Genomic DNA, 19358 nt, shown 5'->3' on the forward strand with positions numbered 1-19358 from the left:
AGGAACTTGGAGCTTATCATGCTATGTTCAAATCTTTATATTCTTGGCTGATTTTGAACTATCCACTAGTGAAAATACTGGCTCACGATATTGAAGTTGAGGCCTTATGGCATTAAACAGAGGTATAATAACGAGGACGGTTTTTGTACCTCATTTATACATCGATGCTGACAATTAATAGAGAATTTTAAGAAGTGTCTTGCACCCCGTAGCATCCTCGGAATGTTTGCCTTCCATGCTGGCTCATGTGTCTGTGTCTGTGTGTACACACACTTGTCTCTGTATCCAGGTGTGTTTCTTTTGGCTACCTTGTTTATTGGAGCCCGATGTAATATTAGGATGCAGTACCATCTGGTTGGTTTAGGTTGAGTCTAACAGAGTTGTTCCAGCAAATCACGCTTCATTTCTTGTAGACTGGCTGGTCCTGTGTCATTGATGAACTTTCAGGCTTTTCTGGTTGGATAAAGACTTCATGCTCTGTGTAAAGTGGTATATTTACAAAGATACTGTAAACTTAATTGACCTGATTTCCTATTCTCTTGTTCATCAGGGCATTGTAGATTCATCATTGTTTTGTTGTTAACTGCCTGTGATGGTATAAGGTTTTCTAAAGTGCAGATTTTCTTGGTGTGGACCATTGTGCTTTTCCGTATGTTTTGGCTTATCCGTCACATTGGCCCCCTTATGTACTGACTAGGTGGTAATCTGTGATTGACTTGTGTGTCAACTTTTGAATGGGCCTGGAGAGCCCCATTATCAGTGCACAGCTGCTCATCCATGGTAGAATGGCAGGTTTGATGAAGCTGTGTCTGACCTAATTCTCGTCACTCAACAGAGCAAAGAAATCGAGGGGTCTTGAGGTCTTTCGTATAGCCGAGTTTAAAGAGGAAAGAGAAACCCTGAAACTGAGATCAGTATGATTAGATTCTAGAAAACATGTAACTCAACAGGTAGAGAGGTGGAAAAGTTACCGTGACAGATCTGTCCTTCACGGGCACTGACCCAAGTTTTCTAAGAATTCTGGCTTTCCCCCTTGTTTGCTGTTTCAGCAGAGCTTTGTGTGTCTACGTTAGTATACACTTTATGGACATCAGTTTCTCCTTAAGCCCCCCTCCCCACATTATCAAAATACAATCTAAATCCAACTCAGTAAGGGTTGTGTCTTATAACTGCAAGGGCAATTCTCGGCTCAGTGTGTCATTTGGTCTAAGTAAAGCTCTGGGCATTTAAACAACAGTATTAATAAGATTACCTAAGCATTCATTATCATCTCTTTCCATGTTCTTCCTTCTCGTCCCCCATCAAATGAGGCTGGCCAAGTGTCTGATGGTAACATTACAACACCACCCGAGCCTGTTCTAGTTTTTTACCAAACTTAAAAAACCTTGCCTTTGAGCATTTATTTTGCGGTTACCGTAATTCTGTTACTTTTTCCCACGAAGCCAGTGCCAACAATAAACTTGAAAATCCACTGAGCGGCGCATTTATGGCAGGGTTCGACTCTGCAGTTGAGCACAGTAATTCCTTGAAATTTGCTGTATCTCGTCTTTCCATTGATCCTTCCCGAGTTGCTTTTTACCATCTCAGCATCTGTAGGCAGCTATGCTGGTTAAGTATTCGTAACTCTCCCGTACAATTCATGATGGATGCCAGAATTACCTGGGCTCCACAGCTCTCGGTTTCCTGTGCTAAAAAGCAGTAAGGAGTCATCTGTTAGAATGAGGGAAAGGGACTTTTTAAAAAACACACAGATATTGTGAATAGAGCCGAAGCCTGTGCTCTGAGCTTCTTTTGGTGTCTAATTAGGACCACATTGACGCCTGTTGCAGCTGGCTGCTCCTAGCTGTTGCCTTTTTTTTTTCTTCCACTGTGACCCTTGATCCTTGTGACCTTTCCTGGGGTTAGGCCTAGGCCCTCTCTATTGTGTCGGTGCTGGAGTGGCTCATGTGGAGTTGATTATTTCTTTGCTCACTTGGCCTTTTTGGTGCCACGGCTCCTGCGTAACTTCCATTTTTTTCCCTCTACTCTTGCTGGTCATCAGTGGAAGGAGACACTTCTGCAGGCAGCAGGGTTGTTCAGATGTTTGGCTGGCTCCATCGAGACACAGCGGAGGTTGGGGGGAAAGCTGCAGTATCTGCGGGTGCCAGCCTTTAAGTAGAAGGTTGGTCTGAATGATGTCGAGGTCATGAATCAGTGCGCACAAATGCCACTGTCAGCATTCCACAGAGCGCTTCGCTCCCCGAGAGAGCAGAACTCCAGAGTTGGTGGCTGGGAACCTTCCTGTGGGATTGGCAGTTCCTTCTCCCATCTCCAGGCTGTGCAGCAGGTCACAGAATAAGTACATCATTATCTGTTGCACACAACTGCTTTAAGGGATGCTTTAGTCTGTAAGTTTATTTCCTCTCTCAGCCCCACGCCAACCAGGATGGCGGACTATTAATGTCTTTGTTGTGACCAAATCAATGGCACTTTCTTTGCTTCTCCTTGCCTCGCCCATCCTCCAATCCCTGGTGTAAGATCACTGAAAGATGAATGCTAGCTGATGTCCCATTTTGGGGGCCCTCATGTACACAGTGAGGACACTGATCCAGCAAAGCCTTCAGTAGTTATGAAGGAGTGACGGTCTGGTTACCTCACTCACAGCACCTTTCAGAGGTAGGTGAGAGGTGTGTTGAGGGTTGAGGCTGATTTAGTGACAGTTCAGGACCGACTTTCCATCAAGCCTCTTCAGTCTCATCCCTGGATAATCGCTTCTGCCTCCCCCTTTAAGTTCCTCCAGCAGCAGCTATGTCGGGATCCTTAGTCTTTTTTTTTTTTTTTTTTTTTTTTTTTTTTGGTTCATTTTTTTCGGAGCTGGGGACCGAACCCAGGGCCTTGCGCTTCCTAGGCAAGCGCTCTACCACTGAGCTAAATCCCCAACCCCGGGATCCTTAGTCTTGAATGAGGAGTTGCTGCTTCTTCAGACGGGGAGCCTTTTCAGGACTCAGCCTGCTGAACACCCTCTATTCAGGCCAGCAGCTCTGTTTGCTGCTGACCCCCACATTTCTGCCTTGCTCCACAGGTATAATCAGATGTCTAAGATCCCCACTTATGTCCTGCCCTCCATCTCTGTCATGCACCCCATTCCCTGCAGCTCCTTCCGGACAGTCAGCACAAAGGCCCTGCTGTTTCTCATGGGTTTCCTGTATGAGAAAATGTAGACCATTTACACAGCCACTTCGTAATCAGAGGTGTAGACTGCCACTTTGGTGCCTTCTTTCTTGTCAAAGCAGCCAGGAAACAGGAAGTGGATAGACAAATGGATTCCGGTGATGGCTGAGCTGTGCATTCTCTCCCAGACCGGATCGCTTGTGACCTTCGTTCTGTCAATTTTACCGCTCAGATCATTTGAATATGTCCAGATGTTACGGGCAACTTCTCTCGTGCGAGTTCCTTTCTCTTTCATACCTGCCTCCTAACTTGTCTTCAGCTGTTCTCCACATTGCAGTGTGGATGGCATTTCACAGGTGCAGGTCTGAGCATGCTTTCTCCTGTAGAAAAGAGTCCTGTCAGGATGAAATACCTGATGTGATGAGATGTGATGTGATGTGATGTGATATGATGAGAGTGTGCATGTGTGTGTGTGAGTGTGAGAGTGCGTGTGTGTATGTGTGTATATGTGTGTGTATGTGTATGTGTGTATATGTGTGTGTATGTGTGTATATGTGTGTGTATGTGTGTGTATATGTGTATGTGGTGTATGTGCTGTGTGTATGTGTATGTGTGCGCATGTGTGTATGTGTGTATATATGTGTATGTATGTGTTTGTGTGTGTGTATGTGTGTGGGTATATGTGTGTGTATATGTGTGTGTATATGTGTGTATATATGTGTATGTATGTGTTTGTGTGTGTGTATATGTGTGGGTATATGTGTGTGTGGTGTGTGTGTGTATGTGTGTGTATGTGGGTATATGTGTGTGTATGTGTGTGGTGTGTATGTGTGTGTGGGTATATGTGTGTGTGTGTGTGTGTGTGTGTGTGTACTATGCTCTAGTTTCTGTGTACCTGTGTACCTCTCCCTCTCTGAATACAGTACCCCATGCTCCAGCCCCTATACTTTCTTACTCTGCATATGTCGATTCTGTGCATACACTGTCCATCCTTTCTGCTTAGAATGCCCTGTTCACTGTTCTCCTGACTGCATCCCTTAATTTATTACTTTGATTTCATCTAACATATTTCATCTTTCTGCAAAGAGACCCAGTCCCCTTATTTAAGTAGCCTAGGCTGACCTTGAACCTGCAGCATCTCTCCTGCTCCCTCCGAGAAGTGCTAACCCCAGGTCTAGGTGAAATGAGCCTTCTGTCCTTCCTGTGTCACCTGTACAGGCGAGTCTGTCACTCATCTATCTCTTCCTTTAGTGTCTTTATGTGTTGATTCCATTGCTCATCTCTCTTCACACTTACTGCTTTACACCCTGAAAACTTTTTATTTCTTACAGACTCAGTCACTTATTGAAAGTGGTCTTCACTGACTGTAGTGGAAACACTGTATTAGGCTCCATCTCAATAAAAGCCAGCTTTCACAGATAACAAAAAAGCAAAAATAAAACAAAAAAGCCGAAATGCATCTACTAGGCACTGGAAATCACTTTGTAGGAGTGATAGACAGTAAGGACGATGAAGAAGTTGTTTGAAGGGTTTTTGTTTGTTTGTTTGTAATGGTTTTAGCCTTCTTGTGTTCCTAGTTCACGTAGAGTCCCAGCAGAGAGAAAAGACAGCAGATGAAATATGTTTCATGACACTTAGTAGTGGGGCCACAGCTCTAGACAGATCAGAACACTCTCAACTACCTTCCTACTTGGCACCATCCACAAAGCCCCTGTTACAGAGGACCATCTAGTCAGCATGCGATTCCGGTCTTTAGTATGGTGCTTATGACTAGATTAATCATAAGCTGGTTGTTGTTTCTTTAAAGGTGTAATGCCAAGACATGACTTTTTGAAGGGTTTTGCTTTAGCCTCTTAAAAGACACACCGCGGGGTTGGGGATTTAGCTCAGTGGTAGAGTGCTTGCCTAGGAAGCGCAAGGTCCTGGGTTCGGTCCCCAGCTCCGGAAAAAAAAGAACCAAAAAAAAAAAAAAAAAAAAAAAAAGACACACCGCATAGAATGAAACCATCCACAAAGTGGGAAAGCTGTTCAGCAGCTACTGTGACAAAAAAATTGCTGCCTGAACCAGTTGTTGTGGCACAAGCTTTTAATCCCTGTCCTCGGGAGGCAGAGGCAGGCGGATCTCTGCGTTGGAAGCCAGCCTGGTCTACAAGAGCACGTTTCAGGATAGCAAAGGCTACCCAGAGATGTCCTATGTGTTGACTTGTCAATTGCAGGAACTTTGCTACAAGAGAAGGAGTCTGTGAAAACTTTGTATAGGAAGCGATGTTAGTATCTTCACTGAATTATTTAAATATTTTGAATGAAGAAAATTTGACAGGAGACTCAGAGTTGTATATGCTGAATATGCAGGTAGTTAAATGTGGCCTCGTGTTTGTTTTTTAAATGTCTTGTGTTTGAATTCAATGTAACTGTACTGGATTAATCTTCCAGCATGTATCCAAGGTTTCCCCCTCAGCATATTCTAGATTTTAGTTCGTGCAGAAAAATGTTTTTCTTTTGTCTCAACAGTTGCTAAACGTTACATTTTGAAATTGATTGAAAATAGGAATCAGTTTTCCCTTTAAGATCACATTTCACGAAGAATAAGATTCCTTTAAAATGTAAACCAACCTAAAGAATTTCCTATTGTGAAAAACCATACTGATCCTAAAGTTTTTGTTCATAATTAGGGCAAGAGAAGGGGAGGAGGGGGTCATTCAGAAAGAGCCTTGATCAGCGTTGGGGGACTTGGGGTGTGCTAGGGAGTGGGGTAATTCAGAAAGAGCCAATCAGCCTTAGGAAAGCAGAAATGATGCTTAAAAAACAAAGTAATCAAATCTAAAACTCAGGAAGGGCTTTCCCCAAAGGACTATTCTGGCAGCATGTTGAAGAGGGGTTATAAAAGCAGTAAGTTCAGAACCTGAACAATGAGTTAAACAAACTTTAGGGAAGTATTTCCTTTCTGAGCTGAGATGAGGCATACCTTTAGCCCCCTGCTGCCAGAAGAACCCAGCTGAACCCAGCAGGGCACAGAAACCATGGCTGTTACACACACAGTCACCTATGTGGAGGGGAGAGAGACTTAAATCTCCCAGGAGCAGAACTGTGCTCGATGATGTCAAGCCTGTCTGCAGTGTGGAGGAAAGAGAGAGAGGTAGAGAGATGGTTCCGCTTCTTGTAGCTGCCCTCCCTTCCTTTGGGTAGTCTGAAGTCTGTGGGAGCACCCTTACTACCAGAGCCTTTCCTGGGAGCACAGAGACTGCAGAACATCTCTTCAGACTGCAGTGGAAGGATGTGATTACTTCTGGACACACGGAAGTGATGGAAAGATGTTCTCATGGTCACTCAGTTCCTGAGACCAGGCACACGTGTGTGTGTGTGTGTGTGTGTGTGTGTGTGTGTGTGTATTTGCATGGGCCTAGATTATTTTACTACCTCTTTAGGAAAATAGTTGCATGTACTTCTATTTTATATATATATGCTGGATAGACAAAAATAAAAGCAGCATGGGAGGGAGATTATATTCTTGAATAGTAGTTTGAAGTTTTGAGTGCCAGCAGACTTTGAATATAATTTTATTTTTAGAGAAATACATGTCGTAAATTAAAACTACAGAGTAACTACAGTGATTCCTTGCCCTCTCTTTTCATGGGTTTAGGGTAAAAGCAGATTTTTATACCCATGATCTTTTTGTCATGTAAGGCCAAAGATCAACAACGTGATGATGTTCTTGTATACTTCAGTGAGTTGATCTGTTATAGTTTATATCCACATTTGGCTTATAAAGTACATGGATCTGCATCTTAAACTGAGGAGACAGTTACCTTACTGTGCAGATGGTAGTTGTTAGGAATGGTGCTGGGCACTGGCTTCTTTTGAGGAAAACACCTCGATGATATGTATTTAAAAAAAGAGGGGGTTGGGGATTTAGCTCAGTGGTAGAGTGCTTGCCTAGCAACCGCAAGGCCCTGAGTTTGGTCCCCAGCTCCGGAAAAAAAAAAAATCTTGGGGCTGGAGAGATGGCTCAGTGGTTAAGAGCAGTGACTGTTCTTCCAGAGGTCCTGAGTTCAAATCCGAGCAACCACATGGTGGCTCACAACCATCTGTATTGAGATCTGGAACCCTCTTTTGGCCTGCAGACATCCATGCAGGCAAAATGCAGTATACATAGTAAATAAGTAGATCTTCAAAACAAAACAAAACAAAACAAAACCCCCAAAACTAAAATGTCCATATCCATGATGTGGGAATTCTACTTCCAAGAATATAACATCAGGACACATAATTAAAAGAGTATCTAAAGATTTATGAACAATATTCACTCCTATGCATGAGATGTATGTGCATAATATGACTTAAGTAACTTTATGTGTAACTTAAAGTTAGTTTTTATTAAAGTAACTTTATTTGGATATTAAAGTATTCAAAAGGATAATTTAACTAGATTAAATATATCCACTCAGCACACTATGTGGTGGTTTGAATGAAAAGCCCCCCATTGACTTATAGGCAGTGGCATTATTTGAAGGATTAGGAAACCCTCTGGGTCTTGAAGTAGGTGTAGCCTTGTTGGAGGAAGTGCTTCACTGGAGGCGGGCTTGAGGTCTCAGAAGCCCAAGCCAGTCCCACTGTCTCCATCTCTCTGATCTCTCCTGCTGCTGCCTGCCGATCCAGATGTAGCACTCTTGGCTCCCTCTCTAACACCATGTCTGTCTGCCTACAGTACCGTACTCCCCCACATAATGATAAGGGACTACATCTCTGAACTGTAAGCCAGCACCAATTACATGGTTTCTGTTTTGTCTTGTTTTGAAATAAGAGTTGAGGTGGTCACGTGTCTCCTGACAGAAGTAGAAACTCTAACCAAGCCAGAGAGTGTCTGCAGGTGTTACAGGGGATGCTCACGGACGGTTTTTAGTAAGAAGGAAGATCACTAGATAAGAACTTATTAAAGGAATTTAAAGCCATTATGCATTCTGATCTCAGTTATGTTTGCACGCGTATGAGGAGGACTGGGAGGGTGAGTATCAGAACGTGCTCTGTTATCACTGCCTGCTGGGATGTTCATTTTTGTTTTCCTTGTATGTTTTTTGTATATCCCAAAATATTCTATACTGAATGGTTGTGTGTGGGTGCTTTAAATCAGTGTTTATAGAAGCTTTCTCTTAACAATTTTCTTTTTATAGAACTAACATACTCATTGCCAATTATGTGGAGAAAAGACATGGACACATTTTGTCTAACACAGCATTTATGTTAATACTGGGTGTTTTTGAACAGTGTTACATGCGATAAATGCTGAAGTTAAACAATAGTTTGATTTTAATCAGAATTCTGTTCCATATGATATGACTTAAGTCTGAATTCTGGTTTTAATTTTTACAGGAAAACCCTTGGATGTTGTGTATGTTACAGTAGAGGTCAAAGAAGCTTAGGCAAGCCATGTTCAAGAGCTGTGTGGTGGAGGAAGGAGTGCTGTGTCTCTGGACTTCCATCCTGTTGGTCACTGTTTTCGTGTTAGCAGAGAGGGTGAGAGGAAGCTGGGACAACAGATTGTGTTGTTGAGAGAATGAGGGAAGCTTTCTAGCCAAGGCAAATGTAAGTCTCTGTCGGTGAGAGAGATGACATCATGGTAAGGCCACTTGTGTGCAGCATGGCAGGAGGAATGCAGGGGAAACTTTGTGCTCACGAGCGTGCGTGCGTGCGTGCGTGCGTGTGTGTGTGTGTGTGTGTGTGTGTGTGTGTGTGTGTGCGCGTGTGCGTGTGTGTGTGTGTGCAGAGACAGTAACAACAGTAGTAATGCTAATATTAAGGGTATTATATTTTTGACAAAGGTGATACTTTTGAAAGTGACAAGGCATTGGGTGATTTTTTTTTTTTTCTGTGCTGCTCATGGGTGTCTGGTTTGTACTGGTCTCACCTGTGTCGTGAGTAAGGTCTAGTGGTGGGGCTGAAGTGAGATTCTGTGTCTTCTCTCTTCAAGTCACCTGTCCCATAGATTACATTATCCTTACGGTCCTCTATCCTGAGCTGTGCACACACAGAAGTCAAGTCCACAGATGTTTAGTAAGTGCCTCTTGTGGACCTAGGTTCTCTCTAACTTCCAAAATCACCTAAGATCACGTTAAAAGTAACGTCATAGCCAGGCATGATGGATCAAGCCTGTAGTTTGAGCATCAAGGAAGTAGAGGTAGGAGGATCATTGCAAGTTAGAGGCTAGCCTGGGTTACATAGTTAGAGGCTACCCATCACTACACAGTGAAACCTTGTCTAAAAGTGTAAAAAGAGCAGCGCAGTGGGCTTCATCAAGGAAGCCTCCATGTGATCATGTTTAGGTAGAAATAATGAACTGTGAAACTTTTAAGAGCTGCTATAAATTAGGCCATGTGCCAGGGTTAAAGTTCACTGTAAAGTCCGTGTCACTGCCTTTTAATAAATAAATAGTTGAAGAAAGATTTGGCAAGAGGAAGAAACAATCCTCCACGTCCACATTTTCTCGGAGTCTCCTGTTAACAAGTCAGTGAGTGTTTAGTTAGCCTCTACCACGCCATGTCTGTCTGTAGCCTTAACTAGGATGGTTCAAATAAACCAAAAGAGTCTTCACACAACTGACCCCTTCTGCCAGTACGTCTGCTCCCACTTCTTAAAGGGGTCACCAAGAAAAGACGTGGAAAGGATGTCAGAGATGGGTCAGCTTGCGCTTGAGAGCTTTCAAGCCTGAGGCTCAGATGAGCAGATCCTGAGCCACTGACTCGCACACTCACTGCTTTGCTCTCTTCCTCTGCCCAGTTTTGTTCGTAGTAAATAAGACCCCTCTTTGTGTAGACGGCTGCGCCCATAAACTTCTCACTGCTGAGGTGAACATACTTAATGCAGTATCAGTTTTTATTAAATATGATTGCACACCTGGGATTTCATCATATTGAAGTGGTCCTTTCGCTTTAAGGGACATGATAGAATGCTTTCTTCTGGAAAATAGAATTTTACAACATTGAATATGCTTAGTTTTAGGGAGGATACAGCACATCACCAGATATGTTAATTAGAAGCAAAGCAGAAGGGTGTCCAGGGTTTAGAGGGAGTTCCCCATCCCTAGAGGATGTTGTTAAACTGACTGGTTTTATCAGTATCTCCTCATTGTCTTCTCTCCCACTAGAAGGTAAGGTTTAAACTTACATCTGTGTTATTTTATTTCTATGTTTGCAATAAAAGTTGCCCCATGTCTAGCCCTATAGTAGATGATGTCTACTATATAATGAATATCGGAAAAGAAAAAACATTTGCTTCATGAATGAACAACTTTGATATGTAATTTTTAAATTGTCTTCCAAAAGAACTTCCTGTCTGGTCCTATCTCAGCTATCATATATGTGGTGGTTTGTCTCCATGTCCTTGCCAGTCCTGGGATTTATGGACTTCTTAAAAGTTTTCTAAATGTACTCTACTGTCTCTAGCTTGAAAACAACAATTAAAAATCAGATCAAAGAAAGCGCCTTTCCCTCGGGTGACATCTGTCACAGCCATTCATCTGTCTGCAGCCAGTTTCCCAGTTTTACTGCTGCATGTCAGAATTGGGGAAGTGCCTGTCCTTCTTTTGTCTCCTGCTCTCTACATAACCTCTATTCCCATTAAGTTAGCCTCTCTCTGCTGAACCACTCTTGTCAACATTGTTGACTTTCTGCATCGCGCCCTTTGGATAGCAGCTAAGCTTACTCTGCTGACCAATAGAACTTTACCCTGGGTTTGTCCCATTTGTTGCTTCTTTCTTTGCATCCCCATTGCTTCTTCTCTGTTCAGTCTCTCAGGGTTCTTGTTCTCCAAGCATATTCGCCATGGAAAAGGCTGAGATGGTGTCCTATTTTCTTACATCTGAAATCTACATTTCCAGCTCTGACTTCTCCCTGTGATTCATTTCAGCAACTTTGGACCTGATGGTAGCAGCAGGATGTCCTAGTTGATAATCTGAAATGTTTCTCAGGCACACAGAACCTCTTACTCCCCCTTCTCCACTTCGTGTCGTGCTCTCTAGGTATTTCTGCTTTAGTAAACAGGCATTCTTTACTCTTTTACACCAAAACCCGAGAGTTACCCTTGGCATGGCTCTGCACCTCACACTTTATCTCCTGGCTTCTGCATTTCCTTTGGTTCTGCTTTTAGATTGTGACCTGAATAAAATCAAATTTCATTGTCACCCACCGTGCCCTATCCGTTTTTCCAGGACTCAGTGTCTCTTGATGGTTTTCCCTTTTCCATTCTTGACCATTTCAGTGTGGTCTCCATCAGCTCTTAGTAGTTCTGCAGTAATGGTGTATCCTAGTTCCCACAAGGAATAAAGCTTCTAAGCCTAGTTTAGTGTCTAGTCTATATGTGGGTTGAGAAGATAGGGATCATAAGGAACCTAAGATAAGGTGATCAGTTTAAAGATGCCAGAGGTTCTTAGGGTCTAAGTTTTCTTTCTTTCTTTTTGAATGTTTTCCAGTAAGCTGAGGCCTGAGCTTTCTCGGAAAGTCTTCCCAGCCTACTTCTGTAATTGGGCGATATGCATCCAGACCTCGGACCCTTATGGAAACTGCTGTATGTTCTTGTGATTCTGTGTTCTTCTGTGAGCTCAGGTAAGAGTGGAATGATGGGGTTGGGGCTGAAGCCTTTCCTCTTCTTAATCTTTTTGCCTTATACTTATGTGAAGATAATTCATTGTGTGGCATTTATTACTTGTTTACAAAGAACTATAGGGGTCTGGCATAGTGGCACACCTTTAATTCCAGCACTCAGGAAGACAGAGATAGGTGGATCTCTGTGAGTTCAAGACCAGCCTGGTCCACCAATCAAGACCAGGACAGTCAGGGCTCTTACACAGAGAAACCCTGCCTCAAAAAATGGGGGGGGAGAAAGATGGACCTATGATTTTTTTAAGAGCATTAAGAACTACCACATATAGAAATGAGAGACTTTCTTGGTTATAGATGCAGATGAAATCTATTTAATGCATTTTTTTTCTCTGCTTTCTCACCCCTCCTCCTTCTCTCTCTTTTTTACACCCTGGAATGTTCCACTGTAGACTTGGCACCTTATTTTATTTCTGAGCCACTCTCTGCTGTCCAGAAGCTTGGCAGACCCGTGGTCCTACATTGTTCTGCTAAACCTGTTACTGCCCGAATCTCATGGTTGCATAATGGAAAACGATTGGACAGAAACACAGAACAGATAAAGATCCACCGGGGGACTTTGACCATTCTGTCTCTCAACCCTTCCCTTTCTGGTTGCTACCAGTGTGTGGCCAACAACAGTGTTGGGGCTGTTGTCAGTGGCCCTGCCACAGTGTCCGCTGCAGGTGAGTGTAGTCTGAATCTTGTTATCTGTCGTTTTTCTCGAAATCTATGGGCTTTCTATTCCATGCTGCATTTTTTTGATAGCGGGAAAGACTTGGGCAGTGACACGAGACATGTGTGCATCTGAGGAGTTCTTATCTTAAGCTTGCTTTGATTTCGGATAGCTGGGAGAAGATCCCGGAACCTCTGTAGCCCAGCCTAGTGGCTTAATCTCAAGTCATAGTGTGGACATTTTTTTTTTTAAAGTTAGCATAGGACAGTTTTCTAGTGTGAATTCCAGGCAGTCTCTTTGTGTATCCTTTAAAGCCCTTAATATCAATACAGACAAATCAGTTGGCTTTGACACTCGTATATCTCACACAATCCTCCATCTTTCTTTTACATCTAATTGTTTTATTTCCCTCGATTACCAGGGGATTGTAATTTATATAATTTAAACCAGGCTAAGGAAGCCGGGGGAGGGGGGGGATAACCGACTGTAAAGAAAGGAATGCGAAGCATTGAACTTATGGAAAATCTGGAATGCGTGGTTTTTCTTAGGAAGTTTGAGCCATCTGCCTCTCAAAACGGCGATGGCTTCCAGTAATGGAAAACGGCTTTGTGAGGGCACCCCTATTTACAGAACAAATCTGGATTCCCCCGGAGTAGTGAGTTTGTCATAACTGAGAAGAGTAAATGTTTTTGTAGAGCTGTGACCCATGCACAGCTCCAAGACACACAGTGGAGGGTTGATTTCCTGGAGGCAGGCAGCTGGCTTCCTTGGGCGGTGGGGATAATGGAGAGCCTGCTCAGTCCACAGTGCGCTGTGTAAACGGAAGGGAGCAGCGGCAAGCTGGTGAATCCGGGCGCCGTGGGCTGCTGTGCCTTACATCATCCTGGGTTCATTCCCCCAAGCCGTTTCATGGAAGGGAAAGCGAATTTTGATGAACATCCCTCTGATGGGAAAGGGTTTATCCTGACAGAACAGGAGTCTGTCAGTATGCTTCCCAGTTCTCTTTGGTGTTCGGAGCAGTTTGTTTTCCTTACGGCTCCCTGAAGGCAGTGATTTTGAAAACCTGTGTGCCCTGACGTAGCTGTCAGTCCTCAACACCCCCCTCTGCCTCAGAGGCTTTCTCATGAAAACAGTATTATTGCTGGCAGTGGGGGCATGCACCTGTAATCCTAGCAATGGGAGGCTGAGGTAGGAGGATCACAAGTTCAAAGCTAGTGTCAGCTACATGATGTTGTATAATGAAACCTGTCCAAAACAAACAAACAAACAAACAAACAAACAAACAAACCCAAAAAGCTGGAAACAAAGATCCTGCCATGCTCAGGACTGCTGGGACCAGCTGGCACAAAAGGCCATTTTACATTTTACATTTTACATGTCTGCAAGCTTCCCATTTCCTTTGAATTGTCTTGCATTCATTCGTTTGCCTGTTTATTTCAGCCCTGGCTGATTTCGATTCATCAACAATGCATGTTATTACTGCAGAAGAGAAAAACACGGGTTTCATTGGCTGCAGGGTACCTGAGAGTAACCCCAAAGCTGAGGTGCGCTACAAGATCCGGGGAAAGTGGCTGATGTATTCCACAGGTGAGTCCTGTTTGGGGTATGCTCTCAGAGGAGGGAGCTGAGACAGGGGGTTACCTTCGACAAGTTACTCCACGGACTCGCTCCTTAACCTCCCAATGCCATATTTAAACACCACTTTTCTGAGAAGATGGCCCACAGGGGTGTGCATAAATAGGGTGACCTGTCACTTTCTGTCCCCTTTATTTGGTAGAGCGTACCCCACCTGTGTGGGCCGTATATACTTTTGTTTGTTGGGCACCCCTTTATCTGCCACCTCACACTCCATACCTGGAACGTTACATGTATTACTGCACGGTCTGCTCTCTGCATGGCCATGCCACGTGTGCCCAGGCCACCACTGGCAGTGACGGGACACCACTGTGGCTGTAGCTTGCGAATGTAGGTTGCCCAGATGGATCTATGCTCATTGTGTCTTGGTCCCAATAAGGTTCTTGGGCTTTCTGACTCTGACCGTCTGCTACAGGTTTTCTAATTGGGGTTTTGCTACATGAGGATTGTTGGGCTTGGCCTTCTTTCTCGCTTGTAACAAAGTTTCCTTGGCTGTGAATTTACTGCTGGTCTTCTGTGTAAATGTCAACTGCGTCTGTTGGTTCCAGTTGAGTTGTGGGGGTCTATAGGAAGGGAGAGCCTGGAGCTCTGTAGGCGAGGATAACTTTGACCTTCTGACACGCCTCTCTCTGCCTCCCAATGCTGGGATCATAGGCATGTGCTATCCGTGTCTGATATGTGGTGGATGCTGGCGCTGAATCCAGGGCTTTGTGCCAGACAAGATTCTACCAACTGAGCTGCATCCCCAGGCCCTCACTACATCCCTCTACCTTTCCCAGGGAACTACATAATCCTTCCCTCAGGAAATCTTCAGATTTTGAATGTATCCTCGAAGGATAAGGGATCCTACAAGTGTGCTGCCTATAATCCTGTCACCAGTGAACTGAAAGTTGAACCCGCTGGCCGGAAGCTCCTTGTGAGTCGTAAGTATTGGCAGGACGCTGGCGGCTAGGGAAGGAAGAGTCCTCACAAGGCTGGCTCACGAAGCACTGGCAAAGGAAAGCTCAGTATGGTTTTCAATCCTGGTTTTGTTTATTTATTTACTTTTAATGGTAAATTTATTATTATTTTTTTATGCACGGGTATTTGCCCGCATGTATGTCTATACACAGGGTGCACACCTAGTGCCCATAACGGCCAGAAGAGGCAATCCTATACCCTGGAAGTAGAGAGTCAGATGGTTGTAAGCTTTCATGTGAATGCTAGGAATAGAATCCGAGTCCTGGAAAAGCAGCCAGCGGCCTTAACCACTGAGTCCTATCTCTGTCCATCAGTGCATTATAGAGTGGTCCTATCATAGTTTTTAAAGGTTTATTTATTTATGTGTGAGAGTTTTGCTTGTATATATGTATATGCGCTGTGTGTGTGTATCTGGTGCCCAAGGAGTGCATCAGATCCACCAGCACTCGATTTATGTGTTGTTGTGAGCCAGGACATGGGTGCTGGGAACTGAACCCCGGTCCTCTGCAAAAGCAGCAAGTGCTCTTAACTGTCGAGCCATCTCCCCAGCCCCCATGTTTTAACATTTTAAAAAATATAACAATCTCACAGCAGTGATATGCAAATTGGTGGTTAATTAACTGTGGAGTAGGAAACTGAGAGATAATGTGCTTTCTATCCGGTGTGACAAAAGCCATGGCTGACTGGGGATTGTCACTGTTGAGCTGAGGAAGAGCGTAGTAATGGGTGGCTTTAGACTTGCAACCCCCACATTTCCAAAATGCCAGTTCAGAAAAATTTTCAAAACAAATTACAAAATAGTTTTACTTTGGCTCTCACAGAAAAATGGTTTTGCTATGCATAGGGCCTTGTCACATGAGGGAGAAATGGAAGCAGTTCCCAGGGGCATTCACGACTCAGCCAAGGGAGAGGGTGGACATGAGTCATTTCTAACGTCATTTTGTGTTCCCTTCCTTTCCCAGGTCCTTCCTCGGATGGTTTTCACATTCTTCACCCTGCTCTTTCTCAGGCATTAGCTGTCCTTCCGCACAGCCCTGTTACCTTGGAGTGTGTAGTGAGTGGGGTCCCCGCCTCACAAGTGTATTGGCTGAAGGACGGGCAGGATGCTCTGTCAGGAAGCAACTGGAGAAGGCTGTACTCTCACCTGGCCACAGCTAGCATCGACCCAGCGGATTCCGGGAACTATTCCTGTGTGGTGGGCAACAACAGGTCCGGAGATGTTAAACACGTCACTTACACAGTCAACGTACTGGGTAAGGTCTTACCTGCTCAAAATGGAGTCTCATCCGAAATCGGGTCATTTGCCTAGTCTAACCGATGTTTGGGGGATATTTGTGAGCTAAAAATGAGACACAGATATCAAGAAATATCCACATCAGTAGCCAGAACTGGGCTCCTTTCTGCAAAGGGATGTTGGATAGACTGTATCTCTGGGTGGCTTAGAACATTTGACATAACGTGTTCTTGGGGGCCTCATCCTCAATACACGCAAAGCCGGGAGAGCTCGGGGCGAAATGCGTGCGTGCGTGCGTGCGTTATGCGTGCGTATTCATAGGTTTGGAGTATATAATGGGTTGACCCACGTGAAAAAGCAGGCTCTAAGCTACTAGCCACGTATTTATCCTGCTGGTGAAAGTTAAAGGCAGATCTCTCAGTGTTTCTTGAGTCCTGCAGATGGAAGGATGTAAGTAAGGAACACAGAGATTTTACTACTCCGTGCTCCTTACGCGTGTTACATGCGCCCACATTATTTTCAGGGCATGCTTCTCTGTGCCTTCTGCGATAGTTACACGTGCCTGCTTTATTTTCAGAGCACGCTTCAATTTCTAAAGGGCTGCACGATCAGAAGGTGTCCCTGGGGGCCACCGTACGTTTTACCTGCGAAGTTCACGGGAACCCAGCCCCCAACCGCACCTGGTTTCATAACGCACAGCCCATCCGCCCCTCCTCACGGCATCTGACGGAAGGAAGTGTTCTGAAGATCACCGGGGTCATCATGGAGGATTCTGGGTTGTATCAGTGCATGGCAGACAATGGGATTGGATTTATGCAATCTACTGGAAGACTTCAAATTGAACAAGGTGTGCTTTGAGGTCACGTAATCGCAAGAAATTTTACTTCATGGGTAGGCCTTTTCAATAATTAGAAATGAAGCCATGTTTTTGGAAGAAAATAACCCTATGATTGTACAAGAGCTGGGCTTGTTTTCCATGGTCCTTTATAGTGACAGACTGGGATTTCCATGATGCAGCTTCCTTACTTCATCTAGCGCATAGAAAAAAATTGTTTGGGGATAGACAGATGGCTTAATGGTTAACAGCATTCATTGGCTGAGAGCACCAAGGCTCAGTGACACCCGTATGACAGTTCACAACCCTCTGTAACTCCACCCTCCGTGGATCCAATGCCTTCTTTGTGCTACATGGGCACCAGGTGTACAAGTAGTACATAGACAGACATGCAGAGAAAACACTCACAAACATAACAAAATTTTAATTAAAAACCTGTGTCTAGGCTCCAATGGAATAGCATGTGCAACTGACTGGGTTCCTCTTTTAAACACTTTCTACATAGTTTCTAAAGGTGTACATTAAAGTCTACAGTCTCTTGCCCTCTCCCCTCTCCACCACCATCCAAAATCCACTATTTTTCTTTAGAACTAACTGGTTTTATCAGTTTCTTGAATAGACTTCTATTCTTAAAAGAATTATATACTCTTTGTGTGTGTGTGTGTGTGTGTGTGTGTGTTTGTATTTTATTATCCTTTAAAAGATTAAATTGAGCTAGAAGTGTTTACTTTATAATTTTTGATTAACCTATAATTTGAATTTCTTCTCATATGGTACACCAAACCACATTTTTATTCTTTAAGAAAAATGACTGCTTACCATCTCATTTTATTCTGCAGTAATTTGACTAGCGTGTTGTTGACAGCTGTTTGAGATATGATGAACATTTTGATTTTTCTCATATGTGAGTGTCTCTAAAAGAAATTCCTAGAAGTGACCTTGTAGTATAAGCCTATGTATACATTAGGAATTTTAATAGATACTGTTGACTTTCTCTTTACAGTTACCATGAGTTCATACTTTCATGAGCATTTTGTATATCGTGTTTCCTCACACTCTCACCAAAACATAGTAGGATCAGTGTGTGTGTGTGTGTGTGTGCGTGTGTGCGCGCGTGTGTGTGTGTGTGTGTATGTGTGTGCGCGCGCGCGTGCGCACTAGCCAAAGTCTTAGTTACTGTTACTATTGCTGCAGTGAAACACCATGAGCAAAATCAAGTTGGGGAGGAAAGGATTAATTTTGATCACAGTTCCATATTAACAGTTAAAGCAGTGAGGGCAGGAACTCAAGGGCAGGAGTCTGGAGGCAGGACAGATGCAGAGGCCATAGAGGGTGCTGCTTACTGGCTTGCTCCACATGGCTTGCTCAGCCGATCCTCTTATAGAGCTGAGGACCAACAATCTGGGTGGCACCACTCAGAATGGGCTGGACCTGTCCCATCAATCACTAATAGAGAAAATACCTTACAGCTGGATCTCATGGAGGCATTTTTCTCAACTGAAGTTCCCCCTTTTCAGATGACTCTAGCTTGTGTCCAGTTGACATAAGACTCACCAAAACAATCAATCATGTCCAGTGGGAAGGTGGCCAACATGGAATTTAGGACTTTTATAGCCTTATGTGCTTACCAAAGAAACAAGTAAGGTTGAAAATTTTTGAGTAAATGAACATTAGAGTAGATTGGAAGAAATCAGGAGGCAAGGGAAGAAAAGCCAAGAGCAGAAAACATCTAAGAAAAGGAAGGCAAACACGAGATGAAAAGCATAGAAATTGGTTCTTGGGAAAGTCTAATAAAGTGCACCAACCTTGGGCAAAATCAAGTGAAAAAGGTAGGTACAAAGGGACAGTATTAAGGGGGAAGGAAATCGTAAGTCTCAATGGAAAGATTAAAAGTATTAAAGTAACAAATAGGACAGTACAGTACAAACATAAACAGAGCTGTGGGATTAGCTCCTGCCACTGAATACTTGTGATGATCAACTGAAAATGAAGAAAGCTTTATTCTAGCTCATAGCATCAGACACAGTTACTTGGGCCTGTTGCTTTGGGCCTATGGCAGGCACCATAGTGAGAGCATCATGGCTAGAATAAGTCTAGAGGAAACCGACTTAGGTCATGGCTTGGAAGCAGAGAGACAGAAAGGGGACAAGTTCCCAGTCTCCCCTCAGCTCAACACCCCCGGAGATCTAACTTCTTTTTCAGTTAGGTCCCATCTTGTTAAAAATGTCATTATCAATCAAG

The 19358-nt window shown here is 43.8% G+C and overlaps 1 protein-coding gene across 7 annotated transcripts in view; it reads left to right on the forward strand.

Moving 5' to 3' along the window:
* Positions 1 to 19358, forward strand: part of Cdon (cell adhesion associated, oncogene regulated) — an 86531-nt gene that overhangs the window by 19439 nt on the left and 47734 nt on the right. For 6 of the 7 annotated variants that reach the window (XR_005487905.2, XM_006242791.5, XM_006242793.5 and 3 more), the window contains 6 exons: positions 11612 to 11744; positions 12191 to 12463; positions 13894 to 14040; positions 14868 to 15011; positions 16011 to 16301; positions 16860 to 17129. Coding sequence is in view for 6 of the 7 variants with exons in the window: in XM_006242791.5 (XP_006242853.1) it covers positions 11672 to 11744; positions 12191 to 12463; positions 13894 to 14040; positions 14868 to 15011; positions 16011 to 16301; positions 16860 to 17129 (1198 nt within the window). In the remaining variant the exon portion in view is untranslated. Of the gene's footprint in view, positions 1 to 11611; positions 11745 to 12190; positions 12464 to 13893; positions 14041 to 14867; positions 15012 to 16010; positions 16302 to 16859; positions 17130 to 19358 lie in introns of those variants that run through there. The other variant, NM_017358.2, reaches the window with a different exon arrangement.

Source organism: Rattus norvegicus, chromosome 8 (assembly GCF_036323735.1).
Source record: "Rattus norvegicus strain BN/NHsdMcwi chromosome 8, GRCr8, whole genome shotgun sequence".
Taxonomy (NCBI): domain Eukaryota; kingdom Metazoa; phylum Chordata; class Mammalia; order Rodentia; family Muridae; genus Rattus; species Rattus norvegicus.